Here is a 20,497-nt window from a genome sequence, read left to right on the forward strand (position 1 = left end):
GGAGAAGTGGAGGTGGACTGGGTGTGGAAGGGGCAGGGGGCTGGGCTAGGAGTGGGGTGAGGTGGGCCGAGCAGGGTGTGTGAGGTAGTGGAGTTGGGTGTGGAAGGGGCTGGGCTAAAAGGGGACTAACAGGAGCGCGTCCAGAGAACCTGGCTTCTGGAGCTGTTTCTGGCGCCACCCGTGCCAGACAGGCGAGGGAACTTCCCGGCGCGACCTTAACTCTCCACCCCGCCCTGCTCCTGGAGTCTGGGAATAAAGTTCAGGGGCGGCCGCCAGGCGCGGGCTGTGAACTCGCCGTGCGAGCGCAGGGCGGCTCCCGCCTGTCCTCCGCGCGCCTGGCCATGGCCACTGACGAACTGGCCCAGAAGCTGCAGCGCCGGCTGCTGCTAGAAGAGAGCGGGCCGGAGCCCGCGCCCGGCGGAGAGGAGGCAGCAGCAGGCTGGGCGTCTGGCCCGGCCGGACAGGAGGAGGAGGAGGAGGGCGGCAGGAGCTCCATGCTCGCCAGTGCCGATTCGGAGCTGGGCGCCAAGCTGAGCCGCAGGCAGGATATCAACGAGGGCATGGCCCAGCCCCGCCAGGCTAAGGTCTTCAACCCCTACACCGAATTCAAGGAGTTCAGCCGGCGGCAGATCAAGGACATGGAGCAGATGTTCCGACTGTAAGCAGATCCCCGCGCCTGCCCCCTACCCCACCCCGCCGCAGAGCGCCTGCCCCTGGCTAGCCGTCAGCCGGGCGAGTGCTCAGGGGGCTGGCTAGCCCCGTGCCCAGGAGGACTCGGGCTGTCTTTGGTTGGCGCCGGTGAGCGGGCTGACTGGTTGGCTGAGTTTTGGGGAGCGATTCTCCAGCCCCAGTGTGGGTGGTGAGAGACACAGGGGAGAGGGTGACTTCGGGAATTCTGTGCAGACAGGCCCTACTGAGTCCTGCTCTAGCTCTGACAGAGCTGAGAGCGAAACCAGCCTTTAAAATGTGGGTTCTTGCATTGTAGCCCTTACCACATTTTACGGGTGCGAATGAATGAGGTTAGGTTGCTCTGACTCTGGGAATTGATAGGCTTAATTGGGCTGCTGCTGACTGTTTGAGACTCCGACTGCAGAACTCTAATGTATTTTCATCGGAGACCAAAACTTTTCTCCTCTCTCCCCACCCCTCCATACCACCGGTTGCTTCTTCCTCTCTGAATCATGTCTGATTTGGCAAGTGTTTGCCGCTTTATCATTCCAGAAAAGTCACATTGTAGCAGAAACACTTGACCCTTCACTGTTTTCCCTGCCTCTAGCATCAAACCGCAGTTATATTTAGTATGTTCCTCTAAAAATGACTGTTTGCCATTTGTTTTAGTAACTCAAATACTCTTTAAAAACAGGCTTCTCATGTTTGTTAACATGCTGTTTTGCAGATTCCTGAAAAAATATTCCATGGCATTCCTCCAAAACTTGGCTCTGTAAAAATATAAACCTCATTCCTGTAGAATGCTTTATCTTATTTCAAAACTGGGTGGTGAGCATGAATCTTGAGTTGCCTGGAAGAAAAAATAAAAGTTTACTATTGAAATAAAGGGCTTCCTTAATACTTTCCTTTTTAACTCACCTTTAAAGCAGGCTCAGTGGAGTATTCTGCACACAAAACTAACCTCTTTTCAGTGTCTGATGTCACAATTGCCAGTTTTGCTGTAGTGTCTTCAACTGAATCACTGATATAGTGCAGTTCTTGGAAGCTGTGCTGGCTTTTTCTATTCTAAAAGCTTTTAAAACACTGTGAAAAACTTTTTTAAATACACTTGGTAAACTGTTGTGTGCACAAAATGGGGAAGCTGAGCCTCAAACAGCACTAACTCTGCTTCTTCTCTGAGTGGATGTTAACACAGCCTGTCCTCCCCGTCCACTTTCCCTCTCCTAACTTTAATCTTCCTGTTGATCTCATCCACAATTCCAGCTATTTATATACTAACTGGTGACTCCCTCCTTACCTCTCTCCACTCACCTGCCATAGCTCCTCTTTTTCTTTTTGTGGAAGACTGCACCAACTTTTTCAACAAGATCCTTCCACCATCCCCATGCAGATCCTTCCCTTATTTCCATTGATGCCTATTTGTTGTCTATCTCTGGCTCTTACCCAAAGTAACAGGTACAGGTTGATATCTACGCTGCCCACGTTACAGCACGGCTGTGACATGGGCAATGTAGACACGCTTTATTGCTGGGGGAGAGCTTTTCCGGCGGTTTAAAAAAAAATAAAAATAAAACCACCCCGAACTAGTGGTGGTAGCTTCTGTACTGGCACTTTTCAGTGCTAAAACTTTTGTCGCTCAGGTGTGTTTTTTCACACCACTGAACTACTAAAGTTTTAGTGCTGAAAGTGGCTGAGACAGCCTTTGACTACAAATCTTCCTTCCCTTCATTCTCAACTCCTCCCTCTTTCTTGTATGCATCTTCCTCTCAAAATACAAACATTCCTTGGTGTTGCCCAGTCTCAGAAGCCCCACTTGCTACTCCTCTGAACTCAGAGTGCCTACACTTGTTGTCTTTGAGTGCCCTGCTTGGATTTTCAGTTGGATTTTCTGTTTTGTTTTAAATATCTTTGCATTCAGCTCTGCCATCATGCCTATAAGAAATCATCCAATTAGCGATGGGCCTTTGTCTATAGACAAATAATTATCAGTTGTGACATTACAAGGGGGTGTTGTAGCTGAGGAGGAGCTAGTTAGGGTGTCTCTAGGAAATTTAAAATGATGTGTGTATTAGTGTTCGCTCTTGCTTATGCTCCTAGAAGATGGATTAGTGGAGGTAGGGGGGCTTTCAAACCATGCTGCTGTTGATGCAACTTTCTTTGCAGCTAATCTTTAATTTGAGTAAAATGGTTATTTTTGTCACCATTGTTTTGGAACAAGACCCTTTGCCAGTTGAATGAGACGCTTCGCTAATTAAACCAATTAATCTGGGAGAGGAGGAAGAAGAGAGTAAATCCAGGTGGAAATGAATGATAATGAGTCTCTTCCAGCTCAAATAACACAGAAAAACAAAACAATTAAAATATAAAACATGAGGGATTCAGCAAGAGGACTGCATTCAGTTCTGGCAATCTGAACAGAGCTCTTGCCTATAAAATCTGGCTGCAAAGTTCAGTAGCCGCTGATAGCTCTGTTTAATATGACAACCCTGGAAGAGTACTAACTCCTGTCCATTGTTTAATTGCATTGCATAGTGGCCCTCTTCCCTTTTAGTTGTGTGGTTTTTTTAACATATGAAGGTGATGGGATAGAAGAGTTTTCAACCTAATACACAGAAGAGTTGTATGTTGTGTGCACTCATTCATTGTGCTTATTCTCGTATTATGCAGGAGAAGTGCATGACCTCTTCAACTTTGATTAGGTTAAGACCAGCTTTTGATTTTGTACAGCAATTGGAAATGAAAGGCTAACTAATGACTCCTCTTGAGTAATGATGCCCCTTGGTGACAAAAGTTTCTGAGCTTTGGGTGGTGGCAATAAATCAAGTCTCAGCTGGCACCCACTAGGCAATTCTTGCACATTCTCTAAAACAGGATTTACCTAAGTAGGCCATTTTCCTGAAGGACTGACTCAGGTGGGGGATATGGATGGGCTGGCCTCTCAGTTTCCCCTGGTACAGCCCTTGTTCCAGCTCAGGTGGTAGCTAGGGGATTCCTCATGATGCCTCTCTTTTCTCTGTTCCACCCATTTATATATCTTTTGCATAAGGTGGGAATCTTTTGTCCCTCTGAGTTCTCACCCCCCCCCCCTTCTCAATGGAAAAGCACTAGGTTAAAGATGGATTTCAGTTTAGGTGACATGATCGCATGTCACTGTAAGACTTCATTACCCCTTGCCAGCACACACACATACGGGAAGACTTACAGGTAAAACAGAGCCATCTGCAATCAATTGTCCTGGTTAATGGGAGTCATCAAGATTCCAAACCACCATTAATGGCCCACCCTTTGCATAATTATAATAGGCCCTCAGTTATATTTCCTATTTCTAGTTTCAGATACAAGAGTGGTACATTTATACAAATAGGATGATCACACTCAGTAGATTATAAGCTTTGTAATGATACCTTACAAGAGACCTTTTATATAAAGCATGTTCCAGTTACATTAGCATATTTTCATAAAATCATATAGAGTGCAACGTCACACCCCTCATTCCATCATAGCCTTTGTCACCTCTGAAAATATAGGGAGCTTCAGAAGGGAGGTGTTTCCAAGATGACAGCGCAGACTAGTGCAAGTGACAATAGAGGCTGCAATACAACAATCCAGGAAAATAAGGTACCTGATGAGATTGAACTTCCGAAAGGCTGACCTGGGAAGGTTTTTCCTCTGAATTGAATGGATCTGTCTGTAATGGTACTCCAGCCCACAAGCACTCTGGCAAACTTGTCTCCCTGGTGTGGAAGATTGCCCAAAAGCCCATCCCCAGGAGATGTCAGACACTAGATGTGCCTGGACTTTCAGAACAAACCAGCCAACAATATAAGAGAGATTCAGAACTGTTTGACTTGGATCCCTTCAGTGAAGAAACCATTGGGCTCAGGGAAATGCTTATGAGAGAGATCAGAAAGGAGTGGCACAGCCTCTGGGGGACCTGTCTGAAACAACAAGCCTGTGCCATAATAGTAAAAAGCATGGGTCACCATTTGCAATATTAACCCTGATAGACATCAACCAAAGCCTATCGTCACAGTCTCTCCTAGCCAAGTCGCACACCAACTCAACTTAAATGGTAAACCAGCCCACAAAGCAAAGTGCAAAACGAAACAGGCTAAGCAGGAACTCTGCTGTTTCTTGAGAGATTGCAGAGTCCACAATGAGCAGGTCAACACTGCGGAACTGGCAGTAACCATGAAAATCCCGAAGTGTGGAAAGGGTGCGGGACTCAATGGAGTATCTATTTGAACACTACTTCACTTAGGGATGAGAGCAAAGAAGTGGTCACTTGACTTCTTGAATTCTTGCATGGTGTCAAGGCTGATTCCACACTCTGGCACTTTGAGTGCAGAAGGTGGGGGCCCGCAAGGGTTCTAAAAATTTAATACTGGCCACTCCAGCCTTGTATTAAACTCCCAAGGTTACAGCTTCTCTCTGACCTTGGATTGGTAGATGCTGCCACCACCCAACTGCAAAAACCCCTTTGAGAACCCAGGAAGGTGCACTTGGGAATTCCTTCCTGTGGGGTACCCTCAAGCACTTTCACACACCCCCTCCGGGGAAGAGCTGAAAAAGAAAAACAAAGGAAATCAGCTGTTGCCACCAGCTAAATGCACAAACCTCTTAGGACACACAAATCCAATCCTGTTCTTAAAAAAGTTAAATTTTATTAAAACAAAAAGAAAATACATCTGGAAATTCAGGCTATTGCTAGATTTTAAAAAGAGCAAATACAAGGATTAAGCATCAAGAATTGTTTCTTGAGGTCCAGCTTCAAGCTTACAAGCAAAACAAAAGCATTTGGGGTTAGCACAGAGGAGTCCACAAGCCATAAAGAAATAAAAAAAAAGAAATAAACCTAATGGTGCCTTCCTAGACATTCCCTCGTCTACTTACATATCTGGGCTTTCAGATGAGTAGTTGCTAGCTATGATCTGATGATTTTTCATACCTGGCCCAAAGCTTCTTACAGCATCATTGCTCTGTCCCCTGTCTCCAGAGAACAACGGACAAAAGTGGAGTCTTGTTTCAATTTTAAAAAATTCTAGCCTTCCCTTTGGCTCTTTTGGAGAGGTGCCAACTCGCTTCCTTTTACCTATGCAGGGAACTTTTTAACCCTTTATAGGTAAAGCAAGTAGAGAACAACTACTACAAGGGATTTTATAGCTAACGGGCTGGCTGGAGGTCCATAAAAGGGAGCTCTCCCCCATTCGTTTATCACACATGGAGACAATGCAGATACCCAGGCTGTGGAGATAAGCTAAAATGGTTTCACATAAACCACATATAGAACTGAACTCTGCAAAGACTTACTGACCGATATCCGTACTCTGCTCAACCTACAAGCATATAACTGGATGAAAATGTGTATAATTGCGTAATAGTGGAAGGGCAGCTGACTGACCACCAACTCAGTTTCCACACAAGACATTCATTCTGTGGTCAAGTTGTAAACCTAACTCAATACATTGAAGATGGCTTCAAAACCTGCAAAATGACGGGCTATTTGTTGAACTGTCAGGTGCTTATGACACTATGAACTGAAACTGCCATTGAGAAATGGCAAGATGGTCCAGGTCATGTACACTCTGCTCAAAAATTGATGTTACTTCATCAAGTCAGATGGTCAGTGAAGCAGATGGCATACTCAGTGGAATGGATTGCCCTAAGGTTCAGTACTATCACCCTTGCTGTTTATTGTCTACACAAATAAACAATCAGAATTCCCTGTATGTGAAAATTAACTTGTACAGATCTTTATGTTGCCATCCAGTCAAAAGATTTGAGAACTTTGAGTGCATTCTAACTGGCCTCCTGAGTGTACTTGGAGAATACTGTTGCATGTTGTTCCTGACTGCCAACCCAAGTAAGACATCAGTGTATAAATAAAATAAATAAATTAATGGAGATATCCCATCTCCTAGAACTGGAAGGGACCTTGAAAGGTCATCGAGTCCAGCCCCCTGCCTTCACTAGCAGGACCAAGTACTGATTTTGCCCCAGATCCCCAAGTGGCCCCCTCAAGGATTGAACTCACAACCCTGGGTTTAGCAGGCCAATGCTCAACCCACTGAGCTATCCCTCCCCCCTACCTTCCACCTAAAACACAGACAGGCCAAGCAAGAAGTCCAGTCATTGTGGGATGGTATAGTCCTTGAGTACTATGAACATCCAGTGTACTTTGGGGTTGCATTAGACTGAATGCTGACATTCAGAGAGCACATGAAGTTGAAAAAGAAAGTGAACTCTAGGAAACTGGTCAACACAAACTGGGGAGCTGAACCCAAAACACTCAGAGCATCTAGTCTCATCCTGTGTTGTTCAGTCTCAGAATACAGCGTCCCACTATGGTCCTGCTCAAGCCATTCACACAGAATTGATACTGCACTTTTTATCAATACTGTAGGTTTTTCACAGGGACTTTGAAATGGACTCCCACACTGTCACTATACTGCCTCGCAGCAGTTACACTACTGTTAGTGAGGTGGAATGTCTTTAGTAAAAAGGAGAGACAAAAACAGGTATATGATCCAAGAAACGCACTGCATGGACACATTCAACCACTCAAGAGGCTGAAGTCCAGAAAGAGCTTTGCCCCTGAAAATCCCTTCCACAAAATACCACGATGGAAGGCTGCAGAGTAACAAAATGATGCAAAATGCTGATGGTCTTGGAGAACCTGGTTCTTTCAAAACAACTCCCTCCAGGCACTGACCTTGAATGAAAACACTGGTGTACTCTAAATTGGGGCAGGAGCTGGGCTGGTAAAGGCTGGTGACAATATGACCGAGTGGAAGCTGACCCCAAATGTAATTGTGTAGAGCCTAATCAAACACTTGGACACTGCCTGATATGATGCCTTCTGTCAACATCCTGTTCTCCCAAGGAACTATTCACAATAAATGATTACACCAGATTGTGGCTGCAGTTTTGGAGCAATAAGCTATGATGATGGCCTATCGGACCTCTTATCAAAGCATGAAAGAGAGAATGAAATCCACTATAAAGGATCTACATATTCTTCAAGTGCTCGTTTTGGGTAGGCCTTCAACACAGGTTGAAGAGGTGGCACAGTTTGCCTCCATCTTCCTGGAGAAGGCTCATCTTTTGAAAATTTGGAAAGGTTGTTTCGAAGACCAATAAGACCAGCATTGAGGAGGATGATCTAGACAATGAAATTGCCAGACAAGCTCACAGGACTGAGCCTTGTCTGTACTACAAATGCATTGCTGGTATAATTATATTGGCATAGCCCCCTAGTGTAGATGTGGTGTATGCCAGCAGAAGAAGTTTTTCTATTGGCTTAGTAACACCATCTCCTCAAACTGCATTAGCTATAGCAACAGAAACACTTAGGTCAGCATAGTTGTCTACACTGGGGGTTGTGCCAGTGCAGCTGTGTCAAGTGTGGTGGAGGTTTTCTACACTGCTGCCTGACATAGCTATGCCAGCAAAATGTTGTAGGGTAGACCTGACCTGAGAATGTAAGGAGTGAGGTGACGAATTGAGGCACCCTGGAATATGCTCCTACTCACCATAAGCGAGGGGTAGATCTTCATTATGGAAGTGAGAAAGTACTGAAGGGAACTTCACATCTAGCTAATATGGGGAGTCAGTTTCATTTAGTTTGTTTGCTCTTCGGTACCAGCTGAGAGAACTACTTGAGGCGCCTCCAGGAACTAATGACAAACTAGATTAGAATTCTGCAAACCAGAGAAACTGGGAAGATGGCCAAAAAGCAACCAACAGTATCGTGAAGAGCGCTAGCAGCAGCAAGAGCCAAGCGAAGGAAGATTAGAATCTGAATTACAGACTTTAGGCATGTTGGAGTCTGTGCAAACAGGAATCTATCTTGTAAACAATTGCAAGTGCATAAATAAAAATGGGGCATGTAACTTCCAGAAGGAGATTTGGCTAGAGAGAATATTTGGACAGATGGCCTCAGGGCAGTGACTGAAAGGACAGACTCTCAGAGGAGAGGGTATAATGGGTAGTGTTGAAGTGATAGTTGGAGCCAAATTAGACCCCCAACACACAAGCAATATGCTTTGACTAAAATGGGAATTGTGTATTCAAATACATAGTCTGGCACTAAGAGTTCTCACTAGTTGGTGAGTAGTGCTGTACTTCTAAGGTGTCACTTAAAGTAGCCAGTGTCTTGGTATGTGGGTCTGTACAAGGACTACTGATTGATGTTTTGGGCTAGTACTGTCCCAGGCTGCCTACTGACTGCTCTGATCATTCTGCTGCTGCTTGCTTCCTGCTGGTTGGTTGGTTTTGTTCTTCTCCCACAGAGCTGTCCTTCTAAGGAGGACCTGTGAAACAATTTCTCAGTCCACTTCCTTCCCCCTCCCCAAAATGTTCAGCATGATCATACGTGCATGCAAAGGGACAGCCCTGGGATTTTGGGAAGAATCTGTACAATGAAAATCTAAGGTATCCCTTACTTTATTTAAAAACAGGGCATCAGAGATGGCTCACTCAGTCTCCTGCTGCAAAAGTGAAGCATGACTTTATGTTGAGCTCCATGTATTGCCAAACACTTAGGCATTTCAGTGGACATTTCCCCAAATGAGCTCACAGATCTGGAATCCACTAGCTCTCAGCCATTAGTATTTTGTGTGCATTCCGGTGAATTTTAACACTTGCAATGATCTATTAGTCTTTATAATCTATGCAACACCTCCATGAAGTAGGCAGAGCAGTGGTACTGAAGGCAGAAACTATGTATTTGGGTGGTTGTTACTACTTCAAGCCAGGCGGTGTGGCAGAACCCCAGCACCCCTAGGTCCAGCACCTCTGAGGCAAAGTAAAGGAGGAGAGGAACACAAGGGCTAAGTGACTTGACTAGGGCATTTATGGACATGGTATCAGACCTAGGATTAGAACTCCATTCCTGTACTTAATTCGCTATCTTGGGTTGTCTCTTGTGCTGTTGAGCTACCCTTCATAATAACTGGAGATCACAATAATTCCTCATCAGAGGAGTTTGCTTCAAGGCAGGCAGCCAGGAGGGAACCTGTGGTGGCCCTAGTACCATCAGTAACATTCAGGCCTAGTCTACACTATGGGGTTAGATCGAATTTAGCCGTGTTAAGTCTATTTAAAAATGAATGCGTCCACACAACCAACCCCGTTCTGTCGACCTAAAGGGCTCTTAAAATAGACTTCTGTACTCCTCCCCAGCAAGGGGAGTAGCGCTAAAATCGACTTTGCTGGGTCCAATTTGGGGTAGTGTGGATGCAAATAGACGGTATTGGCCTCCGGGAGCTATCCCAGAGTGCTCCATTGTGACCGCTCTGGACTGCACTAGCCAGGTACACAGGAAAAGCCCTGGGAACTTTTGAATTTTACTTCCTGTTTGGTCAGCGTGGCGAGCGAACTCAGCAGCACAGGTGACCATGCAGTCCCCCCAGAATCGGAGAGCGTAGAATGTTTCTACGCTCCCCCCTATCATCTCTGTCCTTGAGGTTATCGCAGATTAGATGGCAAAAAAAACCAAAACAAAACGCACTCACGATGACGTGTTTTCCGAGCTCATGCAGTCCTACCGCACTGATAGGGCACAGCATGGAGGCATTCAGTGGCAGAGGCCAGGAAAGAATTAAGTGAGCACGAAGAGTGGAGGCAGGACGCGATGCTGAGGCTAATGGGAGAGCAAATGGACATGATGAAGCGTCTGTTGGAGCTGCAGGAAAGCCAACAAGAGCAGAGATCCCCGCTACATCCACTGTATAACTTCCTCCCCATGTTCCTAGCCTCCTCACCCAGATGCCCAAGAACATGGGGGGGAGGCTCCGGGCACCCAGCCACTCCACTCCAGAGGATGGCCCAAGCAACAGAAGGCTGTCATTCAAACAGTTTGATTTTTAGTGTGGCTACAATAAGCAATGTGGCCCTGTCCTTCCCTCCTCCCCCACCCCACCCAGGCTACCTTGTCCGTTATCTCATTTTTATTTTTTTTAAATTAATAAAGAAAGAATGCATGGTTTCAAAACAAGTTACTTTATTTCGAAGTGGGGAGGGTGGTTGGCTTACAGGGAATTAAAATCAACAAAGGGGGCAGGTTTGTATCATGGAGAAACACACACAACTGTCACACCGAAGCCTGGCCAGTCATGAAACTGGTTTTCAAAGCCTCTCTGATGCGCAGCGTGCCTTGCTGTGCTCTTCTAATCGCCCTGGTGTCTGGCTGCTCAAAATTGGATGCCAGGCAATTTGCCTCAACGTCCCACCCTGCCATAAATGTCTTCCCCCCCTCCCCCCCCACTCTCACATATATTATGGAGCACACAGCAAGAAGCAATAACAATGGGAATGTTGGTGGCGCTGAGGTCTGACCAACAGCACCAGAGAGCTGTTAAACGTCCAAAGACACATTCTACCACCATTCTGCACTTGCTCAGCCTATAGTTGAACTGCTCCTTACTACTGTCCAGGCTTCATGAACGGATCCCCCGGGCAGTGGAAGCGGTGGACAAGGATGGTTAGCAGTGCTACTGCACCGTCTGCTGCCAGCAGCACCCAGGAGGACCAGAACGGATTCCCTGAGTTAATCGCTGGGGAGCAGGAGAGCAGAGTTGAAGCGGTGGAGCCGTACACCATGCCCTGGAGGTTGCTAGGAGCCAGGCAGGGAAGATGTTCCCAGAATCCCCGGCCAAGCTACATGTCCGACGAGGATGATTAGCAGTCCTACTGCACCATCTGCTGCGAAGGCAAGGAGCTGCTGCTGTGTAGCAATGTCAGCTGCTGCAGATGCTTCTGTGTCGAATGGTTGGAGGTCCGGGTAGGGCAAGGTACCTCGGCCAAGGCAAACGAGCAAGAGCCCTGGAGCTGTTATGTGTCAACCACAGAAGTGCTATGGGGTGTTACAGCGCCAACCGGACTGGAATGTACGGCTGGAAGATTTCTTCACCAGCAACAAAGGACAGGAATATGATGCACCTAAAATCTAAAAAGGCCCGCATGTTTCACAGAGTCACTACCCTTGATAACAGAATGTCAATGATTACATTGGCTAGTTGGATCACAGGAGCCCCCACAGTAGACTTGCCCACAACAGCAGCGGTGATGGTGAGCTGAGTGGGCTCCATGCTTGCCATGGTATGGCATCTGCACGGGTAACCCAGGAAAAAAGGCGCAAAACAATTGTCTGCAGTGGCTTTCACGGAGGGAGGGGCGACTGACGACATGTACCCAAAACCACCCGCGACAATGTTTTTGCCCCATCAGACATTGGGAGCTTAACCCAGAATTCCAATTGGGTGGCAGAGACAGTGGGATAGCTACCACAGTGCTCCGCTCCGTAAGTCAATGCTAGCCACGGTACTGAGGATACACTCCACAGACTTAATGCGCTTAGTGTAGACATAATGCAATCGACTGTATAAAATCGACTTCTATAAAATGACCTAATTTTGTAGTGTAGACATACCCTCAGAGTGGAACTACCCCACAACTCAGAATTGATCCGCTCCTGCTAGATATCAAGGGGGATATGACTGCAAGTCAATGGGTCCTAAAGATTGACCGTGGGTGATATTCACATAGGGGTGCATGAATGACCTATGATCTTCAGGAAAAGTCCTGGAGATGAGTTTTTTTGCACACGTATGTGGCTTTCGTAAGGGAAAGGGGCAGAAGTCAATGAAAATGAAAACTGAAAATCTCCTTTAGGTTTAGGGCTTGTGAACACTTGGAAATTTACCAAAATAGCCATCCCAGAGTAATTATTCCAGAACAGTTACTTTAGTATGACACCTCCCCCCCCCCCCCCCCCCACCCATGGACGCTCTTTCTCCAGAATGAGTGCCTTTTATCTGAGTTTTAGTTTAATCCACTTTCAAAATGAAAAACAGAAGTAAATGGGTGACTTTTCACTGGTATAGGAACTAAGAAAGATGTTTTGGAGAAACTTCCATGTGGCCCTGTGCATTGGGAGTGCTGTGAGGTCCTGGAGCCATATTTGAGCACTGGTTAGCCTTTTGATAGGAAAGATCATCTTCCTCCACTTGCTTGTTATCAACTTGCAAAAGGTTTTGTGGAATTCAGTCTCAGAAATGTTGTATCATCAGTACCCACTTTCCATTGCCAGGTGTGCAATCGGCAATCTTGCTTTCATGAGCCACATGGGGACTTGAAACATATTTTTCCCCCAGTTTCCCTAGTACTTATTCTTGCAACTACAGCTGGTCTTCTGGTTCTCTTCTTGGCTGCAAGATAGTCAATTGCTCTGTGGCTTCCCTTGGTTTTCAGATAAGCTTTGTATACTTTCACACACCATGTAGTGAAGTTCCTCTTACTGCTGTTCTAATCTGCCCTTGAAGAAAGAGGAAACAAAAAAGTAATAAGGAGAGTTCCCCTTCCAAAATGAAGATTTAATCTAAATTTAAACTGCCATGGGCAACACTTAAAAACAACCAGTATAAACAGAAACCCTTTTTTACTGCAGTAGCTGTATTAGGCAGGGCCCATGGTGTCTGGGGTCCAGCAATATTCAGGACATGGGGGCCCAGCTCCACCAATGTTCCAGGCCAGGTCTCTCCCCTAGCCCTGCCTGCTGCCCCCGCGCATCCCTGCCTGTGCCCTGCCATGCTGGGCAAGGGCCAGCCCCATCCCCCACCCCCAGTGAGGCTACAGTGAGGGGCAGCAGTAGGGGAGAAGGTGTACATGTGATGGCAGCTGTTCCCTCTCCCCGCCACCCACCACAGAGGAGGTAAGGGGGCTTCCTGGACCTGAGAGGGGCCCTAGGAGCACGTGCAGTGACAGTGGTGCAAGGTGAGTGTGCTGCCGGGGGGGAGAGGGGGCCTTTCCCCCGGAGCTCGCTGCTGCCGGTGCGGGAGGGGTTGGGGGGAGTCCTCTCTGGCCCTGGCTGTGGGTAGCATTCCTGCACCCCAAACTCCTCATCCCTGGCTCTGCCCCACCTCAGAGCCCACAACCCCAGCCAGAGCCCTCACTCCCCTTGCACCTCAACCCTCTGCCCCAGCCCTGAGCCCCTCCCACACCCCAAAACCCTCATTCCCAGCCAGAGCCCTCACCCCCCCTGCACCTCAACCCTCTGCCCCAGCCCTGAGCCCCTCCCACACCCCAAAACCCTCATCCCCAGCCAGAACCCTCATCCCCCTGCACCCTAACCCTCTGTCCTAGCCCCCTCCTGCACCATGAACCCCTCATCCCTGGCCCCACCCTGCAGCCCTCACCCCTGCACCCTAACCCTCTGAGCCCCTCCCACACCCCAAATCCCTATTCCCAGCCCCACCCCAGAGCCCTCACATTTTTACGTTATTGTAAAAAAAAAAAATCTATATCCGCTTACAAGGCGGGAGGGAGGGCGGGATCTGGACCCCTTCTGGGCACCACCAAAAATTATACAAACCTGCTGTCCCTGCTATTAGAAGTATTGGTGGAATTTATAAAAGTTGTCTCTGAATCACCTGTGTTCACCATAGACTCCATCTTGTGGTCCTTCAGTTGGATTTTAGCCTGAATGAGGTGAGGAAGATAGGGCACACTGTATCATGTCTGAAAGATGAGATTGGGCTGCTAGCCTTTGTGATACTAAACTTTAAACTTCCTCTTCCATTAACACACAAAGCCTCTAGGTTGTATAATATTACTAACATGCAACCCTGGAGACCTGACTTCTTTTAGCTATAATCAGAGGCACATCATAGGCAATGCAAGGATCTCCACGTGGCTGTTACCCAGGTGCTCCGGCCTATTCAAGAGGGGGCAAGCCATGAGAGGGAAGTTCAGTCTCCAGGCCTATTCAGTAAGCTTTATTAAGCACTAGCCAAGTACACAAGCAGATACTGTCTGTCCCAAAGAGCTTACAATCCATGATTTAAAAAAAACAAATTACATAGGAAGTGGGAGACGATCAGGTGTGTACGACTTTTTCGTGTATGACTTTTTCATGTACTTTTCCAGGTCATTACAAAACTGAGCCCTGGTCTACACTACGAGTTTAGGTCGAATTTAGCAGCATTGCATCAATTTAACCCTGCATCCATCCACACAACAAAGCTGTTCTTTTCGACTTAAGGGGCTCTTAATCTATTTCTGTACTCCTCCCCCGACGAGGGGATTAGTGCTGAAATCAACCTTGCCTGGTCAAATTTGGGGCAGTGTGGTCACAATTTGATGGTATTGGCCTCTGGGAGCTATCCCAGATGCTCCATTGTGACCGCTCTGGACAGTGCTCTCAACTCAGATGCACTGGGCAGGTAGACAGGAAAAGGCCCACGTACTTTTGAATCTCATTTCCTGTTTGGCGAGTGTGACAATCTGCAGGTGAGTGCAGATCTTATCAGCAAAGGTGACCATGATGGAGTCCCAGAATCGCAAAAGAGCTCCAGCATGGACCGAATGGGAGGTATGGGATCTGATCGCTGTATGGGGAGACAAATCTGTGCTATCTGAACTCCGTTCCAAAAGACGAAATGCCCAAACATTTGAAAAAAACCTCCAAGGGCATGAAGGACAGAGGCTATAACAGGGACCCGCAGCAGTGCCGCGTGAAACTTAAGGAGCTGAGGCAAGCCTACCAAAAAAACAGAGGCAAACAGCTTCTATGATGAGCTGCATGCCATTCTAGGAGGTGCAGCCACCACTACCCCAACCCTGTGCTTTGACTCCGTCAATGGAGTAGCACGCAACAGGGATGCGGGTTTTGGGGATGAGAAAGATGATAGCTCACAGCAAGCAAGCGGAGAAACCATTTTCCCCGACAGCCAGGAACTGTTTCTCACCCTGGACCTGGAGTCAGTACCCCCTGGACTTGCCAGGCAGAGAAGAGACCTCTGGTGAGTGTACCATTGTAAATATTATACATGGTTTAAAAGGAAGTGTGTTTAATGATTGATTTGCCCTGGCATTCGCAGCCAGTACAGCTACTGGAAAAATCTGTTAACGTGTCGGGGGATGGAGCGGAAATCCTCCAGGGACATCTCCATAAAGCTCTCCTGGATGTACTCCCAAAGCCTTTGCAATAATGACTTTATTGCCTCTGCAAGCGGAGATCAAAGCGGGGAGGGGAGGGTGATTGGCTTACAGGGAAGTAGAGTGAACCAAGGGTGGTGGGGCTCATCGAGGAGAAACAAACAGAATTTTCACACCGTAGCCTGGCCAGTCATGAAACTGGTTTTCAAAGCTTCTCTGATGCGCACCGTGCTCTCCTGTACTCTGCTAACCGCCCTGGTGTCTGGCTGCGCGTAATCAGCAGCCAGGCGATTTGCCTCAATCTCCCACCCCGCCATAAATGTCTCCCCCTTACTCTCACAGATATTGTGGAGCGCACAGCAAGCAGTAATAACAATGGGAATATTGGTTTCGCTGAGGTCTATCCGAGTCAGTAAACTGCGCCAGCACATTCTACCACCATTCTGCACTTGCTCAGCCTATAGTTGAACAGCTCCTGATTACTGTCCAGGCTGCCTGTGTACAGCTTCATGAGCCATGGCATTAAGGGGTAGGCTGGGTCCCCAAGGATAACTATAGGCTCTGGTCTGGGAAGAAAGTCCCTTGCTGCAGCTTTTGAAACAGACCAGAGTTCCTGAAGATGCGAGCATCACATACCTTTCCCGGCCATCCCACGTTGATGTTAGTGAAACATCCCTTGTGATCCACCAGTGCTTGCAGCACCATTGAAAAGTACCCCTTGCGGTTTATGTTCTCGCTGCCTTGGTGCTCCGGTGCCAAGATAGGGATATGGGTTCCGTCTATTGCCCCACCACAGTTTGGGAATCCCATTGCAGCAAAGCCATCCACTATGACCTGCACATTTCCCAGAGTCACTACCCTTGATATCAGCAGGTCTTTGATTGCCCTGGCAACTTGGATCACAGCAGCCCCCACAGTAGATTTGCCCACTCCAAATTGATTCCCGACTGACCGGTAGCTGTCTGGCGTTGGAAGCTTCCACAGGTTATCGCCACTCGCTTCTCAACTGTGAGGGCTGCTCTCATCCTGGTATTCTGGCGCTTCAGGGCAGGGGAAAGTAAGTCACAAAGTTCCATGAAAGTGCCCTTACGCATGTGAAAGTTTTGCAGCCACTGGGAATCGTTCCACACCTGCAACACGATGCGGTCCCACCAGTCTGTGCTTATTTCCTGGGCCCAAAATTGGCGTTCCACAGCATGAACCTGCCCCATTAACACCATGATGTCCACATTGATACGTGCTGAAAGCTTAGCATGTAATGAGCTAGATGGAATGGGTTTCATAATCTATTACAGATACCCTGAGCTATATAATCCCTCTCCTTCCTGAAACTCTCCATGGAGCTATATCCAGTGGCTAAAGTAGCTTGAAAAAGGAGGAGGTGCTTTGCCTCTTCTGCTAAAAGAACTGCATTCCCCTATCTAGATGTTCCCACAAAATATGGGTTCCCAAACCGTGGCCAATACGCTACCAGTGACCTCTGGATAGCTGGCTGGTCACATGTTTCTGGGCTGCCTCCTTGCTTTGAACTTCTAAACTACATAGAAGGAAGCTCTTTAGCTTTCTAGTATTTGTGTTACAGTAGGTACTATAGGTCTTAATCAAGATCATGACCCCCATTGTGCTGGGTGCTTTATCAAACATGTTGTGAAGTCTGTCCTTGCCATGAAAAATGTAAAGGCCAAGTAGTAAAGATGAGGGGAAGACTCAGAGGTCACATGACTTACCTAAGGTCACACTACAGGTTAGAGGCATAGCTGGGACTGGAACCCAGGTTTCCTGCATCCCACTCAGTGCCCTTCCACTGGACAGCTGATGTCCCTGCCTTGTCTGTTTTTGGGGAATAGCCATCATTAACAATCTGTCAACTCTCTGTGTAGCTGTACAGTAGTTGATGCCTAAATGTGGACAGGAGCAAGACAGGCTCAACTGGTGCAAACTTTGGCTTGCTCTTGTATATGTTGAGGGTCAGCCCTAGTGCAGCTGTACAGATAATTGGCCACTGATTGCTGAGTGTATACAAGACCTATGTATCCTGCATAAGCAACTGCTGTAGTCGCAACAGGAATGTTTGATTATATGGATTGGCTGCCCACCCGGTCTCATTACTAATTATAAATGGCAAGGGAACTGATCTTCAGGAGACTCTCAAAGATGCAAATGGGAGTTGGGCACCAAACTGCCCTTTAAGATGTGATCCACTCTATGGAAAATCTAACTATCTTGATCTCCTAGAGATGAAGGAGGGTAGCCCATACAACTGAACAACTTTAAAGTCAATGTTGTTCATGTTTTAACTGCCCTGCCATTCATATGAACTGGAGAATCCAAGACAGGGATAATGAGCTGCTGTAACTCTCTGACAACCTGAAATATACACGGGTACTTCCTATGTAAGGATAAGCAAAGGAACAGTGTTTAAAAAAAAAAAAAAAAGTTAAAACTTGGAGAGCTGAAATACAGGCTGTTTAAAACAATGAGCCATTAAATAGAGATCCGGTGTAAGTGTGAAATATAGAATTTGTATTTGAATGCTAATTATCTGTTAATCTTAGGTGGAAAACATTTCATGCATCATGAAGACAGTCCCAGCTGAATGATAATTTTTCTTTGCCAACACCCTAGTAGAAATTAGGCTGCATGGTCTCCCATCTCAAATGTGACTTGCAAAGTAGGGAAAATGGGTTTGCTTTTTTGCTATATAAAGGAGGCCAGGAGGTTCTCCCCTGTTTTTATTTTAATTCTAATATAGGAACGTGGGCTTGACATACTAGATCAGACCTATAGTCAGTCTCGTCCACATTGAGTCCTGGTAAGGGCACCTGCAGTATTAACATAATGGTGTTTGCTCTCGTTATGATTTCTCCAGATTTTAGTTGTACCAAACACTATTAATGTCAACAATGAGTACCTTAATTCTGGGATTTCCTAACTTCTTAATGCTTCACTCTGCAACTTTATTTGTGTGGAATTCACCCATGACTGTGGCTTCTGTTGCTGCCCCTGGCAGGTGAAACTCATTAAACAAAAGATAGTTAAAAGCAAATTCTCCTAAACTTCAAGACCCTGCTCCTGTGACTTGAGTACTGTGTGGCTCAAGTGCAGGTTCACTGTGGGACAGACAGGAGCTCTGAGTTAAACCCAGGCCGTGGAAGACCCTGGAAGTGAAGGGAAGAGGGTGTATACTAGTGATACTTGAAACCTCAGTGGTTCAGGAGCCAAATTAGTGAGCAACATTACCCAAAAAAGCCACACTAGTGTGAATTCATTGTTTTATTTACTATTGTACTGTGCATTCATATTTAAACAGTTTATATATTATTCTCACAGCAAAATGACTGTCCAAGTATTATTTTATCATCTACAGTTGGTTAATTATATAGTAAAAGCATCCCGATTGGCTAATAATTAAATTAGTGTTTTAATATCATGGTCTGCAAAGAGCCACAGGAGATGCATTAAAGAGCCACTTGCAGATCAAGAGCCTCAGTCTGAGTATCACTGGTCTACACTGACCTGAACTTAGGTGCAAAATGATTCTGTTTTTTGGGGGGTTCTAGTCTAGAGAGAATTGTCTTTAATGCTTGCCCAGTTGTGACTCGGTTTTGTTCAGACTCTCATGTTCCTTGGGAGGAAACTCACAGTTGCAAGTTATATAATACCAAACACCCATTCCCCTCCCTTTCCCCTGGGGTGTCAATGCTTGAATCTCCCCCCCCCCCCCTAATTTCCTGCTGCTGAAGGTGACAGTGGTGGGAACCCTACATCATTCAAAACTGTTCATAGCCATTTTAGCAGTGGGAGCTACAGGGCTTGTTTACAGTAAACTGACCCCTTACCAACCAGTGCTAGTGTAGACAAGGCCTCTGGTGACTGCAAGAACTAGTGTATGCTCTCCTGGCAGAGGGACCAGGAAGTCTGCAGCTCAGACTAATTATAATCTGTAACCTAATTAGTTTTTTATTTTAACAATGTGAGAATACTATTTTAACCATTATAATAGATTCCTCCTGGACTCTTACAAACACTCTGGAGAGTCTAAGCCTTACAGCTCACCTTGGCACAATCTTCTAGCCTGGGCAAATGGCAGCCCAGCACTACAGGGACATGAATCTGAGAACTGAACTTCATCCTCTGTCATCCATGCCATGTCTCCTCCAGGGGAATTTGGGGGGAGAATGCCCATTGTTTTATCTGAACCCTAATAGAAGTGGAAAATGTCAATAAGGCTCCAGCATTCTTACCACATGTCAATTAAACCTGCTCCTTGAGTGCTAAACTGATAAGGAATTCGTTTTAAACTCTCTTTGCGTGTTGTAAATAGAAACACTCTGCCCTTCAGTGGGAAGTACCTTATGGCTCTGTAGCATATCTCTTGCCCTCCCAATACTAAATAAGAAACTTGCTCAGTGTAGGAGACTTCTCTCATCTCTTCTCACCCCTCAACTCTTCCTCCTTCCCCTTCCCTTTGCCACCATCAAATTGCCCACATGGGAGTAGCACTCATATCCTGCTAATCTGTTGCTCTTTCTGATAGGCCTCTACTCTGACTCTACTGGTTGCTTTGCATGAACTACGGTCTCCCTGCTGGGACTAGCAGAGGAAGTGGCAAGAGTAGTGTAGCCGTACAGGTGCATCTACATTGGCAAAAATCAGATACATAACTTGTCATTGCTCCTGCCCCACAGCTTCTCTACAGTATGGAACTCCAGCACTGCTGCCGTTGTCACAAACCTCCCATGTCTGTAACAGTCAGCACAAGGGCTTGTGGAAATGCATATGGGATAGCCTGAGCAAGGCTATGTACTGTGCATTTCACTGCTGTGAATCTGTATGGGTACAGTACAAATGCAGACTATGCAGGATTTGCTTATCAGCTGCCTGCAGGTCT

At 46.6% G+C, this 20,497-nt stretch overlaps 1 protein-coding gene across 1 annotated transcript in view; it reads left to right on the forward strand.

The window, feature by feature from the left end:
• Nucleotides 1-209: 209 nt before the first annotated feature.
• EFHD1 (EF-hand domain family member D1) overlaps nucleotides 210-20,497 on the forward strand; it is a 44,643-nt gene continuing 24,355 nt past the window's right edge. Inside the window, exon 1 of the mRNA XM_054040268.1 lies at nucleotides 210-658. Within this exon, the coding sequence (XP_053896243.1) occupies nucleotides 342-658 (317 nt within the window). The 5' untranslated portion in view covers nucleotides 210-341. The remainder of the gene's footprint in view (nucleotides 659-20,497) is intronic.

The sequence above is a fragment of the Malaclemys terrapin genome, chromosome 9, assembly GCF_027887155.1.
Source record: "Malaclemys terrapin pileata isolate rMalTer1 chromosome 9, rMalTer1.hap1, whole genome shotgun sequence".
Classification (NCBI taxonomy): Eukaryota; Metazoa; Chordata; order Testudines; family Emydidae; genus Malaclemys; species Malaclemys terrapin.